This window comes from Eriocheir sinensis, chromosome 8 (genome assembly GCF_024679095.1).
Source record: "Eriocheir sinensis breed Jianghai 21 chromosome 8, ASM2467909v1, whole genome shotgun sequence".
In the NCBI taxonomy this organism is placed as follows: domain Eukaryota; kingdom Metazoa; phylum Arthropoda; class Malacostraca; order Decapoda; family Varunidae; genus Eriocheir; species Eriocheir sinensis.
The window spans coordinates 14,462,596-14,480,910 of NC_066516.1; the positions used below are offsets into that span (position 1 = coordinate 14,462,596).

The following is an 18,315-nucleotide window of genomic DNA, read 5'->3' on the forward strand; positions in this document are numbered from 1 at the left end:
TCTTTTCCTACCGAATGGTAAGCATTATGGCAGATGCACTTCCGACCAGACAAATGCAAACTGTTAAGATTCACCAGATAAACATAGAACCTCTTCACTTACGCAGACAAGCACACAGACTTACACTTTTACACAAGATAACAAACACTCACATTGACCCACATATATACTTAGACAACGCAAACAGTCAACGTACTCGTAACATATACACATCCATAAATACCAAACATTGATTTCACTCCCATTTTAATAATATAACATATTTCCAACACTGATAAGGTGTTCAGTAAGCACCTATAACATACCTGTTGGGCGCAGTTTGAAGCTGGAGTGGCCATAGCTGATAAAAAATAAAAATAAATGGACACAACACTGGTACTGTCGTCTGCTATACTCCGCTGCAGCCTGATGACTTCACGAGCTAATGGTGGCTTCTCCCCTTAAGATGATAAGAATTTGAGAGATCTCTCCAATATCCAATTTATAGGACGTAATATATGCACTACGTTATCATTGGTACGTGGCACAATGCATTTCTAGGCTCTTCCCAGAACCGGAAACATGTCCGTTACACTTGACTCACTTCCCTCCCCTGCACACTCGATCGGCTCCCCCGTCCCCCCAGCAGCCAACACAAATATGCATGTTATGCACCTGAAAGGTGCCCTGCGCATCATGTATCTAGATCCAGATCCAGATGCAGAGGTCACAATGACATGCTTTACTCAAGGTGCATGTTAACTATTTATACAAATGTTGAATTTTTTTCTTGTTACAACTGCTACTACTACTACTACTACTACTACTACTACTACTACTACTACTACTACTTCTACAACCTTTTCAGCTACCACTGTTCCTGAAATCCTGGGGGACGCTAGCGGGAGGTCAAGAAGAGCAGAAAAGCGAGGACTCAAAAGAATTGTTGCAGAAATGTTGGATGAGAGTGCTGATGGGAGAACTAGTTCAGGACCAGGGCCGGATTTGCCAATAAGAACATAAGAACATAAGAACGCAGGAGTCTGCAAGAGGCCGGTAGGCCTGTACGAGGCAGCTCCTTTGACCCTAAGCTCCCGTGTATCTAACCCCACCTATTATCGCTGTCCATGAATTTATCTAGTCTATTTTTGAATGTGACAATTGTATTGGCACTCACCACATGACTGCTAAGCCTATTCCACTCATCCACCACCCTGTTAGTAAACCAATTTTTGCCTATGTCCCTGTTGAATCTGAATTTATCCAGTTTAAACCCGTTACTTCGTGTCCTACCCGGTTCTCTTACCAACAAAACCTTATGAATGTCTCCCTTATTAAAGCCCTTCATCCATTTATAAACCTCGATCATGTCTCCACGCACCCTTCGCCTTTCTAGAGAATGCAAGTTTAACTGTTTGAGTCTTTCCTCGTATGGCAAGTTTCTCAACCCCTGAATCATCTTAGTCATCCTCCTCTGCACCGATTCTAACATTTTGATATCCATTCTATAGTAGGGTGACCAGAACTGAACCGCATAGTCAAGATGAGGTCTAACTAATGCTAAATATAGTTTGAGGAAGACTTCGGGGCTTCTGTTGCTTACGCTCCTTGAAATAAATCCCAGTACCCTATTAGCTCGATTTCTAGCTTGAATGCATTGTGCCCTTGGACGGAGATCAGAGCTCACTAAGACCCTAAATCCTCTCGCACCCAGACCTACTTATGAGAGTGTCATTTAAGCAATAGTTATGTGAGGGTTGTTCCTACCTACACTCAGAATACTGCACTTCCCTACATTGAACTCCATCTGCCATTTATCCGCCCAGTCATATAATCTGTTGAGTTCACCTTGGAGAATACTAGCGTCCTGATCCGACTCAATTACTCTACCGATCTTCGTATCATCTGCAAATTTACTAACATCACTACTAATTCCTGTGTCTAAGTCATTGATATAAATAATAAACAAAAGTGGACCTAATACCGAACCTTGTGGGACCCCACTCGTAACACATCCCCAGTCAGATCTTTTACCATTGATTTGCACTCTTTGCTTCCTATTGCTAAGCCACGCCTTGACCCAGTTCAAAACTTTACCCTCTACTCCGTGAGCCTGTAATTTAAGCAACAGTCGTTGGTGAGGAACTTTGTCAAACGCTTTACTAAAATCAAGATAGATTACATCATAATTTTCATCTCTGTCAACCGCCTCAAATACTTTATTGTAGAAGGACAAGAGATTGGTGAGGCATGACCTACCTTTTGTGAACCCATGCTGCGAGTCGTGAATTAAGCTATGTTTCTCTAAATGCTCCCGAATGTTCCTGGCTATTATGGACTCCAGCATCTTCCCTATAACCGATGTTAAGCTAATTGGGCGATAGTTTGAAGCAACTGACCTGTCCCCCTTTTTGAAAATCGGCGTCACATTAGCTACTTTCCATAGGCTCGGCACATAGGCACATAGGCATAATAGGCAACATAGGCCATTGGCCTAGGGCCCACTGGTAACTGAGGGCCCACTGGGGTCCTGGGGACTTAAGTTGTGGTGACCCAATGGTCGAGAGAGAGAGAGAGAGAGAGAGAGAGAGAGAGAGAGAGAGAGAGAGAGAGAGAGAGAGAGAGAGAGAGAGAATAATGTTCGTTAACCTTCAGCACCTTGACCAAAAATCCACATTCATCAACTTTTGTGTGTCATATTCATTCCACAAAAATTAAATTTACTGACTCACAATGCAGGTTGCTCTTTTGAAACTGCCGCAGTCACCAGACTCGTACTGTGTGTGGCAGGGTTGCCATGTTTGTCCTTTTAAGGACAGTCTGTCCTTTTTTGAGCCTGTTTGTCCTTAAGTTTTCTTGAAAAAAGGAGTCAAAATCTCTCTCATATATATATATATATATATATATATATATATATATATATATATATATATATATATATATATATATATATATATATATATATATATATATATATTGGCGAGGGGGGGGGCCCCCTGATGAGATTTGGCCTAGGGCCCACAAGCAAGTAAATCCGGCCCTGTTCAGGACAACACATCAGGAGCGATACTCAACACAGTAAGTGACTGATAACCTATTATGGAATAAAATAGTGATGTGTGTGTGTGTGTGTGTGTGTGTGTGTGTGTGTGTGTGTGTGTGAGAGAGAGAGAGAGAGAGAGAGAGAGAGAGAGAGAGAGAGAGAGAGAGAGAGAGAGAGAGAGAGAGAGAGAGAGAGAGAGAGTTTAATTTTAATATTAAGTCGATTGTATCTCCCTGTACTACATGTCACTGTGCGCCTAATAACATTTGCTTATATGCCTTGTAGTTTCATAAATAGTAACAAGTAACAAAAACACACACACTAAACGAAAGAAAGTGTTAAAATACATGCTGGCTGTTTTCTTTTTATAGCACTATTTCCATCAGTGAGCGAGTAGTGTAGGCGGCGCGGGGCACACGCCGTTGTTGTGCGAAATCCACCGCCCTCTGCGCATGCGCCACTGAAAAAGGTTGAGTATTTCGCATGTAGATCATGCGAAATCCTCAGCCAGAGAAATAATAAGAATAGCTCAGTTTGTATTCGGCTTTGATTTGTATGGCGGCAGTAGCTGCTATAAGTTAGTAAAGTGACTATAAGGTTTAACAGGGACATATACTCAGCTGTTAAAGCGGGAAGGGGTATTTTTTCACAATAAATGTGGACCTTTGTAGCCTCTTGAAGAGAGGCGGGGTAGATAGGTGGTTCAGGATTTTGAAAATTGACATTTCTGGGTGGTATTTGCCTGCTGTTCATTCAGGTATATATAGACAATCAATGGAATAAGAATGACAAGAAAAATCCTCAGTAACCTGTATCTCCAGAAATGCAACATAAAACTTTTTTTTGTTTTAACCTTCTCAATAAGTGGACCATTTAGCACGTAGGACAGTGGTTCCCAAACTGGGGGCGTGATCTGGATACAAGGGGGGCGTGATTCCGTCTGCCCAAAATTGCAGTTTTGCAAAGAAATAACACACACACACACACACACACACACACACACACACACACACACACATATATATATATATATATATATATATATATATATATATATATATATATATATATATATATATATATATATATATATATATATATATATATATATATATATATATATATATATATATATATATATATATATATATATATATATATATATATATATATATATATATATATATATATATATATATATATATATATATATATATCTATATATATATACACACAGGTAACTCTCGATTTACGCGAATATTGTGTCCTTGAAGAGATCGCGTAAATCAAAAACAATGTAAATCAAACAAGAGGTAGGTTTCTATCGAAAAATAAATATTCACTTCATTCAGTGGAGAGAGAGAGAGAGAGAGAGAGAGAGAGAGAGAGAGAGAGAGAGAGAGAGAGAGAGAGAGAGAGAGAGAGAGAGAGAATATCCATATCACAGAGATATCCACTCACGCACTCAGTCTCAGCCTCACTCGTGTGAGGAAGAAATGAGGGACACCATGAGCGACTGGCTACTATTGGTACCGGTACCGTACCGTATAGTTGGTACCGTTAGTACCGGCACTAGTACCGGTACCTGGCCACCCCTATTGTTGAGTAGCGTGGCAGCGTGGGTACTGTATTGTTGTTCAAGTGGCGCGCGGGAAGAAATGAGCTCAGCTGTGTGGCCGCGGCGCCGTGTGAGTCCAGTTGCGTGAGACATCTGGTGGCCACTCCATAAAATATCGCGTATAAGTGAAAAAACGTGTAAATTAAACATTTATTTGGATTTTGGACCCCGTGTTATTTAAAAAAACGCGTAAACCAAACTCGCGTAAATCGCGAGTTACCTCTCTCTCTCTCTCTCTCTCTCTCTCTCTCTCTATCTATCTATCTATCTATCTATCTATCTATCTATATATATATATATATATATATATATATATATATATATATATATATATATATATCTATATATGTGTGTGTGTGTGTGTGTGTGTGAACAAGGGATGGGGGGGTGTGACGATTTTCTAGAAATCAATAGGGGGCATAACGTAAAAATTTTTGGGAACCACTGATTTAGCAGGTGTGTGTGTGGGGGGGGTGTTCGTCAGACCCCCTATGGGTACGACCCTGATAATGTAACAATAAAAACCACCTCAGTTATTATTAACCATAAACCCCTAAGTTATGTTTGTCAGTGCCGTGAGAATTAATGGACTGATAGGTAGTGTTTCCCTCTCCCTACTACACACCTTACCAAAAAGATTTATGTAATCATGAAATCTGCAAGTTTGTTCATAGAATCTTGAACAAGCACAGGGCCAGTACGTGGGCCCTATCTGAGCTGGTTCATTGACAATAATGATGTCATTTATTTTAATTAATTATCTTGCATATGCTCCTAGACTGTAGGTCTCCTAGGCGCAGTCCCTTGTGACTGCCTCCTTGATCTGATCACTGCTTCTATTTATTTTTAATACTGCACTTGCCCCTTACCATGGTACCTATTTTAGTTTCATGGTGCTACCAACGGATATATGAATAGTTGTACGTACAATCTCACTGTGTATTGCCTGGGGTTGGGATGGCATGTTCCTCCCTTCTTCTTTGTTGTGTACCTTTACAACAATAAACCATCAATCAAATCAATGAATCAGTATTCAACAACATAATTATTTTTTTCATTTTCACAGCATCCCTTTCTAATTTATTTCAGCAGTCCCCGTATCTCAATGATGTCATAGTCTGTTGCATTCCCTTAATTCCTCCATTACATTTTCTTTGGCATCATATCAGACTATCTTGATGTTTTATGACTAATCTTTGCCACTCTACAATCAATTTTCTAACTCTGCCACCAAAGTCATGCCTTTACACTTAATGCTATGATTGATTGATAGTTTATTGTTGCAGTTATACAGCAAAGGAGAAGGGAGGAACCTGCCATCCCAACCCCCAGGCAATACATAGTGTGATTGTACAATTATTGACATATTTGTAAGTAGCATCATGAAACTCAAAAGTATAATGGTAGGGGACAAATTTTAGAGTAAAAAATAAATAGGGTAGGTTCTGGACGAACCGTACATATGGATGTACCGTACAAAAGCTCTCAAGACCACATATATTATTTTAAGCTAGTTAACGTCTAAAGAGTGAAAGAGAAAACGGAGTCACACAGCTCCGTCCCTCCATTTGAGCGCGGCAACCAACAGAATGAGGTGAGTTTTTCGGTTTTTCGCATTCCTGATGTAATATTTTGCCTCTAAATTATGGTTTGTGGTGCTTATGAATATGCTAGGAGTGTGAAGGTTAGGTATTGTACACCTAAATATGACTATATGTGATGATATGACGAGGTTTTAGTGATGTAGTACACCACGTGTGTCGGTAAAGTTTGTTTTCATTTTAATGGCTGCCTGTGGATGTTTCGTACAGCTTGGCTTTTAAGTGTACGGAGTCTCCACATGTAAACAAAGATATTTATGCTGTTTGTGTTGAACTTTATTTGAAAATTGACAGATAGGCTACAGCAATATAGTCTAGGATAGCATAAGGTATCTCATATGAAATTTAAAGATTCTGTTGCTTATCTAAATATTGTTTTCATTGTAATTTTGTTGTGTCCAGTTCAAGAATGGTGAAGGACACACTTGAATATAATAATGTATAGATATATGCCTTGTGACCTTTATTTATGTTATTTATTTCAGATTGAGCCAGGATGCCACGCAAGTTCATTCCCAAGAACCTCCGGGAGACAGACCGGACCAACCTCGAACTGGCATTCAACTACAGGATTGAGCACAACACCAGCATACGGAGGGCAGCTCGGGAGTTTGGTGTCAAGGTTATGACTCTGCAGGATGCCTTCACAAAGAGCAAAGCCAAATCTGATGGGCACACCTTTGTAATTCCCCAAGAAAATTTTAACAAGATTTTCAACAAGAATCAGGAGGAAATGCTGTGCAAATATGCCATACATGTGGCAAGACTGTTCTATGGGATGACTCGCAAGGAATTTCGCCGACTTGCATATGAGTATGCTGTGGCTTGCAAGTGCTCCAATATCCCTGCAAACTGGCATGCCACACAACTGGCAAACGAAAATTGGTACTACTCATTCATGGAACGACACACCAGCCTGACACTGAAAAGCCCTGAAGGGATGTCAATAGCCAGGATTTCAAGTTTCAACAAAGTGAACGTTGCCACCTTCTTCACAGCCTATACCTCAGCCATGGACAAATATAAATTTACCCCTGACAGGATCTTCAATGTGGATGAGAGCAGCATCTCCACTGTTGTGAAGCCAGTGAAGGTGCTGTGCGAGTCTGGTCAACCTGTCGCAGCACAAGTAACGCAGGAGCGAGGGGCAAGCATGACCTTTGTTGGAATAGTTAATGCTGCAGGCCAATTCTTGCCTCCTGTCTTCATAATTCCTCGCAAGAGAGTAAATGACGAGTTTCTGCGTGGCACCATCCATGGAACGAAGGGCATATTCCACGAAAGCGGCTGGATGAATGGGGAGTGCTGGCTTCAAACTATTGAACATATCCATGAAAAGACCAACAGCACTCCAGAAAATAAAATACTTTTGATTATGGACAACGCCGAGTGCCACATGACCATTGGTGCTGTGAAATATGCCATAGACAACGGCATTGTGATACTCACCCTGCCACCCCACACGACTGCTCGACTCCAGCCACTTGACGTCAGCATCTATGGTCCCTTCAAGGCTTGCTACAAAGTGATGGTGCATGACTACCAGCTCACTCACCCACATAGCCCTGTGCGAGAACAGCAGGTCCCCGAAATGGCCTGTAATGCTTGGATAAAGGCCTGCACCCCAGCCAATGTTCTCTCTGGCTTCAGGTCTACAGGAATCTGGCCCATCAATCGAGAGATTTTTACTGAGCTGGATTTTGTGGGGACCACAGTATGTGAGAGAGAAGAGCCCATCTCAACAACTGGACCATCTATGCCTACATCACCACAACCAGAGCCATCTACTAGCCAACCAGAGCCATCTATGTCACCAGCACCACAAGAGCCAGCCGGAGAGACAGATGCTCAAGTGCAAGCCACAGCCACTGGACCTTCACCAGAGCAAGTTCGACCCTATCCTAAGGCCCCAGCCAGACCCAAAGGTAAAGGGAGGGATCCTTGCCATAACCTCTGACTTATTCAATGTCTATTTTCACATGACTGAATAAGAAATACTTTTGACTCTAACCTTTTCCATTATTTGTTCATCCAGATTAGTTTCTTAAAGGCTCCTCCAAGCAAACTGAGAAATAATCATCACTCACGCAAATCATTATGTAATAGATATCAATGCATTCGTCATCAGTTTGTGCATCCTCTATTTTGGGGGGTTTAAATCAAGCCAAAATTTTGGCTTGTCACTGGTACACGGTAAAACCAAAATTTTGGCCCGTCGTCGGTATGTGGTAAAACCAAAAATTTGGCCCGTCGCTGCTACTGGTGGTGCTGCTTGCTTTCCCAAAGATTGTTAGCTTTATTTCCTGTCCTGCCTGAATTGTAAAACCATTTTTTTCATTAGTATGTGCTGAGTGATACAACAGAAAGGGTGGGTAAGGCATAAACTATCCAAATTTGTAAAGGAAAATGAGACAAAAGTGCTGGAAAGGATAATTCACGACACAACAAATTTTTACTTTTTTTTTCTGCCGACCTAAGTTTGAGACCTGTTCTTGGGTAATTTGGGGTCACTGAGTTTAAAAATGACAATAGTTTTTTCTGTCACTTCAAGTTTTTTTTATCTATGGGCTGCATATTGGCCCCACCCATTGCTATAAGAAATATCATAGGTAATCTTATACTGTATGTTGATATTTATTTCATCTATGTATTTAGACAGTTATTTATCTATCTAGACACACGTAGATATATTAATATATTGTATCTGTTAAAAGCGATGGATGCTCTACAGTATGATTCTCACGAATGGAGACTTTATATAGATAGTTAAAAAAAAAAAGTCTAAAATGTGTATTACTCCTATTGGCCACTCTGTGCTTTTAACCCGAGAAAAGCGATCCCAGGGTTGGAGAGAGCCATTGTTAGGTGACTGGTTGACCAAAAAATCAAGTCTCTCAGAATTGGGAAAACAGTACCTCAGCACCTTTGGAATATTGGAGCGCATGGGCTGTGGCAGCGGTCAATAAATGGGATTTAGCCGAGCGCTGGCAGCCCCTGGGACGTGCGAGGGGGGACTACGCGCCACGAATCAAGACGAGGGACGTGAGCGTAAATGACACATATCATGTACACGTCATATTATTCAAAGGAGTTCATTTTGAACGCCAATGAATAATATAACACGTTATTTATTTTTTTATTTTTACTTTTTTATTATTTTATATTATTTTTATATTTTTTTATTATTTTTATAAGTTTTATTACAGAGTAACTTATAAAAAATTATAACTATAGACAATAATATATACAATAAATCTAAATTTAGAGCATGGTGTTGCTGAAACTGCCCGGGAGGGTAGGCGAGGGGGTCTGCTGCCGGCTGGAGGTGGGGGCGGGTGGGGGGCGACAGTGGGTAGTCCTACTGAGTGTTACCATATATTACATGATCCAGTCCAATTTTCAGCCATCTATGTATGCATTCAAAAATCGCACTCAATTGAGGCTTGTCGCCTCTCCTCGGGCAAGCCTCAATTGAGGTCTGTCGCTGTTCTTGGGTTAAAAAGAATCATGAACACATTAAAACTGTATTAGATTTACTCAAGTATGATGAACACAAATGGGTCATATGTGTGGATCTGAAAATGGTCAACTTTTTACTTGGCCAACAAAAAGGGTATACAAAACATCCATGTTTCCTGCATTTATGGGATCGCTGAGCAAAAGACAAACATTGGGAACAGATACTCTGGCCAGTTAAAAAAAGTTAGACTGTTGGGGAGAAGAATATCATGCACCAACCCTTTGTTGAGTGAGAAAAAATCATCTTCCCACCCCTTCATATTAAATTAGGACTAATGAAACAGTTTGTCAAAGCTTTTAATGTGGAGGGTGACTGTGTCAAATTCATATGTACAACATTTCCTGGCTAAAATAAAGGCTGGTGTTTTTTTATGGGACACACATCAAGAAGTTAATGGAATGGCAAAACTTTTCGAGCTTGAAGACTGACGTAGAAAAAGAGCATGGGATTCATTTGTGGCTGTTGTGAAAGGATTTTTGGGGAGCAAAAAGGCAGTACACTACAAGATTTGGTGGAGACATTGCTTGATACCTGTCATCTCTTAGGCTGCAACATGAGCATAAAGGTTCAGTTCCTCAAGAGCCATCTCAATGAATTTCCTGCTAATCTTGGAGATGTGAGCGATGAGCATGGCGAGCGCTTTCATCAAGATATTAAGGTTATGGAGGAGAGATATCAAGGCAGATGGGACGTACACATGATGGCAGACTACTGTTGGAGTATTCAAAGTGACTGTGTAAACATGAAACACTCCTGCTGGTTAATTCTCAAATATAATGGATAAAGCACAAACAATCGTACACAAACTAACATATTCGTGGAACAAATTTCCGCTTATGAGAACACTGCCGTCTCATCTATCTCTAAGGCTGAACTCTTCTCTCAAACTTTTTCTAAAAACTCCACTCTGGACGATTTTGGGCATATTCCTCCTACTCATCCCCCCTCTGACTCCTTTATGCCTGTTATAAAGATTCTTCAACATGATGTTTTCTATGCCCTCTCTGGCCTCAATCCTCAGAAGGCTTATGGACCTGATGGAGTGCCTCCTATTGTCCTTAAAAACTGTGCCTCCGTGCTGTCACCCTGCCTGGTCAAACTCTTTTGCCTCTGCCTGTCAACATCTACCTTTCCTTCTTGCTGGAAGTATGCCTTCATACAGCCTGTACCTAAAAAGGGTGACCGCTCCAATCCCTCAAACTACCGTCCTATAGCTTTACTTTCTTGTCTATCTAAAGCTTTTGAATCAATCCTTAACCGGAAGATTCTAAAGCACCTTTCCACTTCTGACCTTCTATCTGATCGCCAGTATGGGTTCCGCAAGGGGCGTTCTACTGGTGATCTCCTAGCCTTCTTAACTGACTCTTGGTCATCCTCTCTTAGCCGTTTTGGTGAAACTTTTGCTATTGCGCTGGACATATCAAAAGCTTTTGATAGGGTCTGGCACAAATCTTTGCTTTCTAAACTACCCTCCTATGGTTTCTATCCTTCTCTCTGCACCTTTATCTCCAGTTTCCTTTCTGACCGTTCTATTTCTGCCGTGGTAGACGGTCACTGTTCTTCCCCTAAATCTATTAACAGTGGTGTCCCACAGGATTCTGTCCTATCTCCCACTCTTTTTCTGTTGTTCATTGATGATGATCTTTCCAAAACGAACTGTCCTATCCATTCCTACGCTGATGATTCCACTCTGCATTACTCAACTTCTTTTAATAGAAGACCCACCCTTCAGGAACTTAACGACTGAAGGCTAGAGGCTGCAGAACGCTTAGCCTCAGACCTTACTATTATTTCCGATTGGGGCAAGAAGAACCTGGTGTCCTTCAACGCCTCAAAAACACAGTTTCTCCACCTATCCACTCGACACAATCTTCCAAACAACTATCCCCTATTCTTTGACAACACCCAGCTATCACCTTCCTCAAAACTAAACATCCTCGGTCTATCCTTGACTCAAAATCTCAACTGGAAACTTCATATCTCATCTCTTACTAAATCAGCTTCCTCGAGGCTGGGCGTTCTGTACCGTCTCCGCCAGTTCTTCTCCCCTGCACAGTTGCTGTCCATATACAGGGGCCTTGTCCGCCCTCGTATGGAGTATGCATCTCATGTGTGGGGGGCTCCACTCACACAGCTCTTCTGGACAGAGTGGAGGCTAAGGCTCTTCGTCTCATCAGCTCTCCTCATACTGATAGTCTTCTACCTCTTAAATTCCGCCGCAATGTTGCCTCTCTTTCTATCTTCTATCGATATTTCCACGCTGACTGCTCTTCTGAACTTGCTAACTGCATGCCTCCCCCCCTCCCGCGGCCCCGCTGCACTCGACTTTCTACCCATGCTCATCCCTATACTGTCCAAACCCCTTATGCAAGAGTTAACCAGCATCTTCACTCTTTCATCCCTCACGCTGGTAAACTCTGGAACAATCTTCCTTCATCTGTATTTGCTCCTGCCTACGACTTGAACTCTTTCAAGAGGAGGGTATCAGGACACCTCTCCTCCCGCATTTGATCTTCCTTTCGGCCACCTCTTTTGTTTCTTTTTTAGGAGTAGCGAGTAGCAGGCTTTTTTTATTATTTTTTTTTTTTTGTGTGTGTGTGTGTGTGCCCTTGAGCTGCCTCCTTTGTTGTAAAAAAACAACAACAAAAAAACAAGCAGATGTATTTAATAAAAGGTGATGTTATCTTACAATTTATTGATCATTTCAGATTCTGTTGACATTATAACTTATGGATTTAAGATGTAAGACTTAGTAAACTCTCCTGACCAAGTAAATTATTCATACAGTACATCATAAAACAGGGATGTGCCATAGAATGAAAACCTGATGTGTTAGCAAAAAATGGATGCCATATTTGAAATCAGCACTTTAAAATCAGCTAAAAACAACCACAAAACCTAAGTCAGCAAAAAGTGTGTTGACCAGTGTGATTACTAAATGGTGAATTCCTGATTAAAAAAAAAAAAAAAAAAAAAAAAAGTGCTGGAAAAGATAATTTATTGGCGAATTTCTGATAAAAAATACTTACAAAAATGCTGGAAAGGATACTTAAATGGTGAATCCCTGATAAAAAAACATACATACAAAAGTGCTGAAAAGCAAAGTTAAATGGTGAATTCCTGTGTAAGAGGAAAAAGCTCAGAGTGAATGCTGGAAAGAGTAAGATTATGGTATTTAAGAGGGCAAGAGCAGGTCATTGATTTTGCAAAGCTGTACAGAGTTAGAGCAGAGAACATAACAAAGTGTAGGATAAGGTTAGGGTAACAGAGAATGGAGGAGGTGACTGAGTTCAAATATTTAGGGACAGTTTTATATGAGCATGGAAGTATGGAAGGTGACGTGAGGGAAAGAGCAGTGAAAGGCAGACAGGTGGTGGGTGCATTGGAGAGAGTTATGAAAGGAAGAAGTGTGAGCATGGAGGTAAAGGAGGGAATAAGGAATAGTATTATCCTGCCAACTCTGTCATATGCATCAGAGATGTGGACATGGAATGCAGCACAGCAGTCAAGAATACGTGCAGTGGAAATGAGTTATATTAGAAGTGCATGTGGTGTCTCAGGATGGGATGGAGAAAGTAATGAAAGCATGATGAAACTTGCTGTTGCTGCTGTTTTAATGTTCTCCTCTCCTTCAGTTATCGTGTCTAGGAGCTCATTTGTTTCCACAAAGTGAACAATTTGTTGGATGTGCAGCCATGGGTCTTTTTCTCTGTGAACCATCTTGTCTGAAAATCAATGTATGAGCAACAGTTATATGCATGTACCATCAGTTACCTATAGGCAATTAAGCAAGGTTATTTTTTACATAATCTTCAAGGAATTATTACTTGATCTAAACTCCAGGCCTAAATTCAATCTAAATACAGTTTTCTTCAACATGGTTAGCTATTGTAACACACATTACGAGAATGGTGACTTAGCATTGCTTGGCGGATATCAAATAGGTGCCCAATATTCCTGTAATAAGGTTAAGACTTTTGTAAGATATGGTAACAAATTTCTCCTTAGCCACCATGTTTATAATCTCACAGTGAGCGGTGATTGGCTACAAAGTGCCAATAGGTTACTACTTAAGGTGATAGGTACAGAGGAGGAGGTATCTATTAGGTTAATTAACCCCACAGTTTATCTAGCTTTGTTACCCATTCATATTCTTTAAAAAAAAAAACTAATGCCACAATATACCTTACTTTGGTGCCCATTTATTGACCAATCCGAAATGGGAGGATGAACAGTCAGGGTTCTGGGCACTGACTACCCCAGACCACGACTAAACTCAGGCAGTTAGATTTACAATATATACTGTCTCATTTTTTTTTAAATTATTCTGTCCATTGCTACTCTATCACATGGTGCATGAAAGGAAAATAAATTAAAGTTCAGGTATAAAAAAATGGTGAGCAAATAAAGCAAATTTGCAAATAATGTAAAAACCTGTGAATGCACTCACAACCCTTCACAGGACCACTTATTTCCATTACTTTTCTTGGTCTCCAGCTTTATAGTGGACAACATGCCTCACACACAAAATAAGACATATATGTCAATTGAAAACATCTACAGTAGGAAATAAACAGGATACCCTACAATGTAAGGTCTTCAAATATCAGATCCCATGTGGAGAGCTGTCCAAAAAGCTTAGCTTTCACTTTATTTCTTTAAACATCCAGCATCACTACTATCCTGACACATACTATAAGCAATAAGAGGGCTCTTACTATCAATATGCACCCCTAAAGTGATAAAAAAAACTTTTGAACTTACACAACAGGGCCAATAAATAATCCATCTCCATCTCCAGGAGACAAAATCTAGGTGTGATTTTTTTTTCTTAAACCCTTCTTAATTTGCATGTACACGAAGACTGACTTTCATCCTCCCTTTCATCTACCTTAATTCTCAACATTTCTCCTATCCACACTGGAAGCAGCTAAAGAGCTTATAAGCCTGTGAAATGGGCCAGTGAAATGATGAACATGTGACCGAGGATCTTCTATGCCCCCCTTTCCCAACCCTGGGGTCGCCAAGACCTCAGAATATCAAGCATGGTGTTATTTTTATTGTAATAACACATATACAAATAAACTAGTGGGGTCGTGGGAGATGCATGATTGGGGTCGCCTGAAAAAAGTTTGGGAACCACTATTCTATGCCAACCACACTTATGTCTGTTTTCTCTGTATTCACACCATTTTAGCACTCCCAAAACACACTAACAACAGTTAATAAAAATCCAGTTAAGATAATTAACTGAGGCTGTGGAAATTTTTTTTAACCTCAACAGGCTGATTATTTCACAGCAGTGTTGAGGCGAGACATTTGTGTCTGTTTTTTTCTAAATTTCCAGCATCTGAGCGCTCCCAAAACACACTAACAATAACATAAGATAATCCCCTGTTACTATGAACTCCTACAGTTGATAATAATCCAGTTAAAATCATTAACTAAGCCTGTGTAAAAAAAAATACAACCTCCCCGCGCTGATTATTTCGCAGCAGTGTTGAGGCGATACATTTATGTCTGTTTTTTCTGAATTTCCAACATCTGAGCGCTCCCAAAACACACTAACAACAACTTAAGATAACTCCCTGTTACTATGAACCCCTAAAGTTGATAATAATTCAGTTAAGATCATTAACTGAGGCTGTGTAAAAAAATTACTAACCTCTCCGCGCTGACTATTTCGCAGCAATGTTGAGGCGAGACATTTATGTCTTTTCTCTAAATTTCCAGCATCTGAGCGCTCACAAAACACACTAACAACAAATCAAGATAACTCCCTCTTAGTATGAACCCCTACAGTTGATAATATTCCAGTTAAGATCATTAACTAAACCTGTAGAAAAAAATTCTCACCTCTCCGAGCTGATTATTTCGCAGCTGTTGAGGCGAGATATTTATGTCTGTTTTCTCTAAATATCCAATATCTAAGCGCTCCCAAACCACACTAACAACAAATCACGATATCCCCCTGTTAGTATGAACCCTTACAGTTGATAATAATCCAGTTAAGATCATCAACTAAGCCTGTAGAAAGAACATTCTCACCTCTCCGGCCTGATTATTTCGCAGCTGTGTTGATGCGAGGCGGCGCATGCGCAGTACGCGATTTGTCTGCTTATTTGTCGGGCTGTGGATTTCGCACAACACCGTCTCTCGTATGGATCCTGCATAAACGTTTACTCAAAGTCACTTACAACAAGTCAAGTCACTCTACCTTCAAAATTGCGACCAGACTCAGTGTTGCCACACTTTCAGTTGGGAATCATCGTACTGACTCCTCAAGTTTGTGTTTTTTCAGTACAATTATCGTAAGGGCTCCTAAAAATTATTGTCTTTATCGTACACACACACACACACACACACACACACGTCTTCAAGCCAAGGTAAAGGGAGGCAAGCAAGGTATTCCCACGGTGGGGGTGCGCTGGACCAGAATTTCTGTGAACTGCGCAGGCAGACCGTGGCGTCATAATCTAGACGAGGGAGAGGTTTGATTGCTGCGGGGGGGGATCTCAGTCTTGACGTAACCACCGGCTGGAGGTGGTCTATCTGAGCTGTCCGTTTTCTGTGAGACGGGACACTTGTGTAGTATGCCTACGTGCTGTATTGTTCGTGGGTGCAGCTCCCTGCATTTCAAAGGGACCAAACTAATTTTTCATACTCTCCCAAAAGATGAAGTGCTTAGAAAAAAGTGGCTTGAACTCTGTGACGCAAAAGACTGCAAATATGGGTAATTATGCAGTCGCCATTTTGAACCAGATGCTTATCTACGAAATTTGAAATACGAGCTGCTTGGCCTGCCACTACCTACGAGACAAGTACGATTTAAGCCTGGTGCAGTACCAACACTTCATCTTCCAAACGGTAAAGGTATGTAAATATATTTACAATAAACCTTAAACAGGTAGGGTCACTATTTCGACTCACAACGAGCCATATTCATCCATGGTTAACTCTTGAGCCACGCCCTATTTAAAATAAGCTGCTCCAGGAGATGACGTATATATATATATATATATATATATATATATATATATATATATATATATATATATATATATATATATATATATATACGTCATCTCCTGGAGCAGCTTATTTTAAATAGGGCGTGGCTCAAGAAGACCGCGCTGAAGCCACATCACTCTCCACAGAGGGGTTCGATCGCTACTTCTCTCTCTCTCTCTCTCTCTCTCTCTCTCTCTCTCTCTCTCTCGTCTAGGCAGTGACGTCATTTAGAATGCGCACAGAGTGGTGGGGGAGGACTCTAGGGATCGAGACTACCTGGTGTTTCCTGAACTTCCTCTACCATGGTTCAAGTACTGTCGTAGTCGCTCCAATTTATGTACTGAACTCGTTCTCCCATCAGTAGAGGTGCCTATTGCCTATTATACTGATTTTTTTTTTCATGCGTGCACCCTTCGTTTATTTTTCAAGATTATAATATGAGACAATGTGACGGTTAGAATGATGAATTTGGGTGTTCAGTCCCTTTACATATTCTTGCTGCACCTCATTTTTTCTTTATACAGTGATAATTATATTTATTTGTTGAAACTACATTATCGTACAAAACACGATAATGAGAAACACTTGTACATCGTACCGAAGGTAAACTTATCGTACACGTACGATAATTATCGTACATATGGCAACTGCGACCAGTACGCGCAGGGGCGGAGCATCGAGATGACGTCCCTTGAATCCAAATACCGCCAGTGCACGAGTGACTAGAGTTGCGGTAGGGTGTGCGCTTTGGATGTGCATGCTCGCCTTCCTTTACCGAGCGCTCAGGCAAGCCACTGACGAAAAAAAAAATGCCGTTTTATTGTGCTATGCGTGACTGTAATTCCAATGCCTACAAACGGCAAGGCAATATCATGCTGCATCGCTTCCCGAAGAACGAGCTGCAGAGAAGTAAGTGGATAGCAGCTTGCGGACGAAAAATTATTAACCCGAAATATGCAAGAATCTGCAGTTTACATTTTAAACCAAGTGACTATGAAAGACACTTGAAGTATGAGTTGCTAAGCCTTCCTATACCCAATACTCGCCAAACTCTGAATGCTGATGCTGTACCAATGATTCACCGCTCTACACCAGAAGGTAAGCATTATTATTAAGAGAAAGATGTACTCTCAGCATTAAAACATATTGTATAGTGTACTGCTTGACAGGTTAAAGATAGATTTGTGGTCCACTCATATATCAGTCACTAAAACGAATTTTTATCCTTGAAGAATTGGGCGGAAGAATTAGGTAACGTACCTAGGAAGGCATAAAAGTAGAATGAAATTATAGTAGAGCAAGGTAAGACTAGATATTGTGCAGCAGGTAAAGAGGAACATTTTTACTTCAGTCATTATTTTATTGGATTACCAAGAGAGAGAAGGGGGAGGAGGGCGACGGTTGCTAGAGAGAGAGAGAGAGAGAGAGAGAGAGAGAGAGAGAGAGAGAGAGAGAGAGAGAGAAGGGGGAGGAGGGCGACGGTTGCTAGAGAGAGAGAGAGAGAGAGAGAGAAGGGGGAGGAGGGAGACGGTTGCTAGACAGA

General features: G+C 40.8%; 1 protein-coding gene and 1 long non-coding RNA gene across 16 annotated transcripts in view; one reads left to right on the forward strand and one right to left on the reverse strand.

The window, feature by feature from the left end:
* Positions 1 to 18,315, forward strand: part of LOC126995578 (uncharacterized) — a 60,072-nt gene that overhangs the window by 23,207 nt on the left and 18,550 nt on the right. For 3 of the 15 annotated variants that reach the window (XR_007750430.1, XR_007750429.1, XR_007750428.1), the window contains exons 2-5: positions 848 to 964; positions 3,022 to 3,057; positions 6,727 to 8,166; positions 16,437 to 16,634. The exons of 2 other annotated variants lie outside the window; for them this stretch is intronic. Coding sequence is in view for 4 of the 13 variants with exons in the window: in XM_050855246.1 (XP_050711203.1) it covers positions 6,738 to 8,166 (1,429 nt within the window). In the remaining 9 variants the exon portion in view is untranslated. Of the gene's footprint in view, positions 1 to 847; positions 965 to 3,021; positions 3,058 to 6,603; positions 8,167 to 16,436; positions 16,635 to 17,093; positions 17,871 to 18,315 lie in introns of those variants that run through there. 10 more of the 15 variants (XR_007750427.1, XR_007750426.1, XM_050855246.1 and 7 more) reach the window with 7 other exon arrangements.
* Positions 9,550 to 18,315, reverse strand: part of LOC126995590 (uncharacterized) — a 40,804-nt gene continuing 32,038 nt past the window's right edge. The window contains exon 4 of the long non-coding RNA XR_007750437.1: positions 9,550 to 13,486. This is a non-coding gene — a long non-coding RNA (uncharacterized LOC126995590). The remainder of the gene's footprint in view (positions 13,487 to 18,315) is intronic.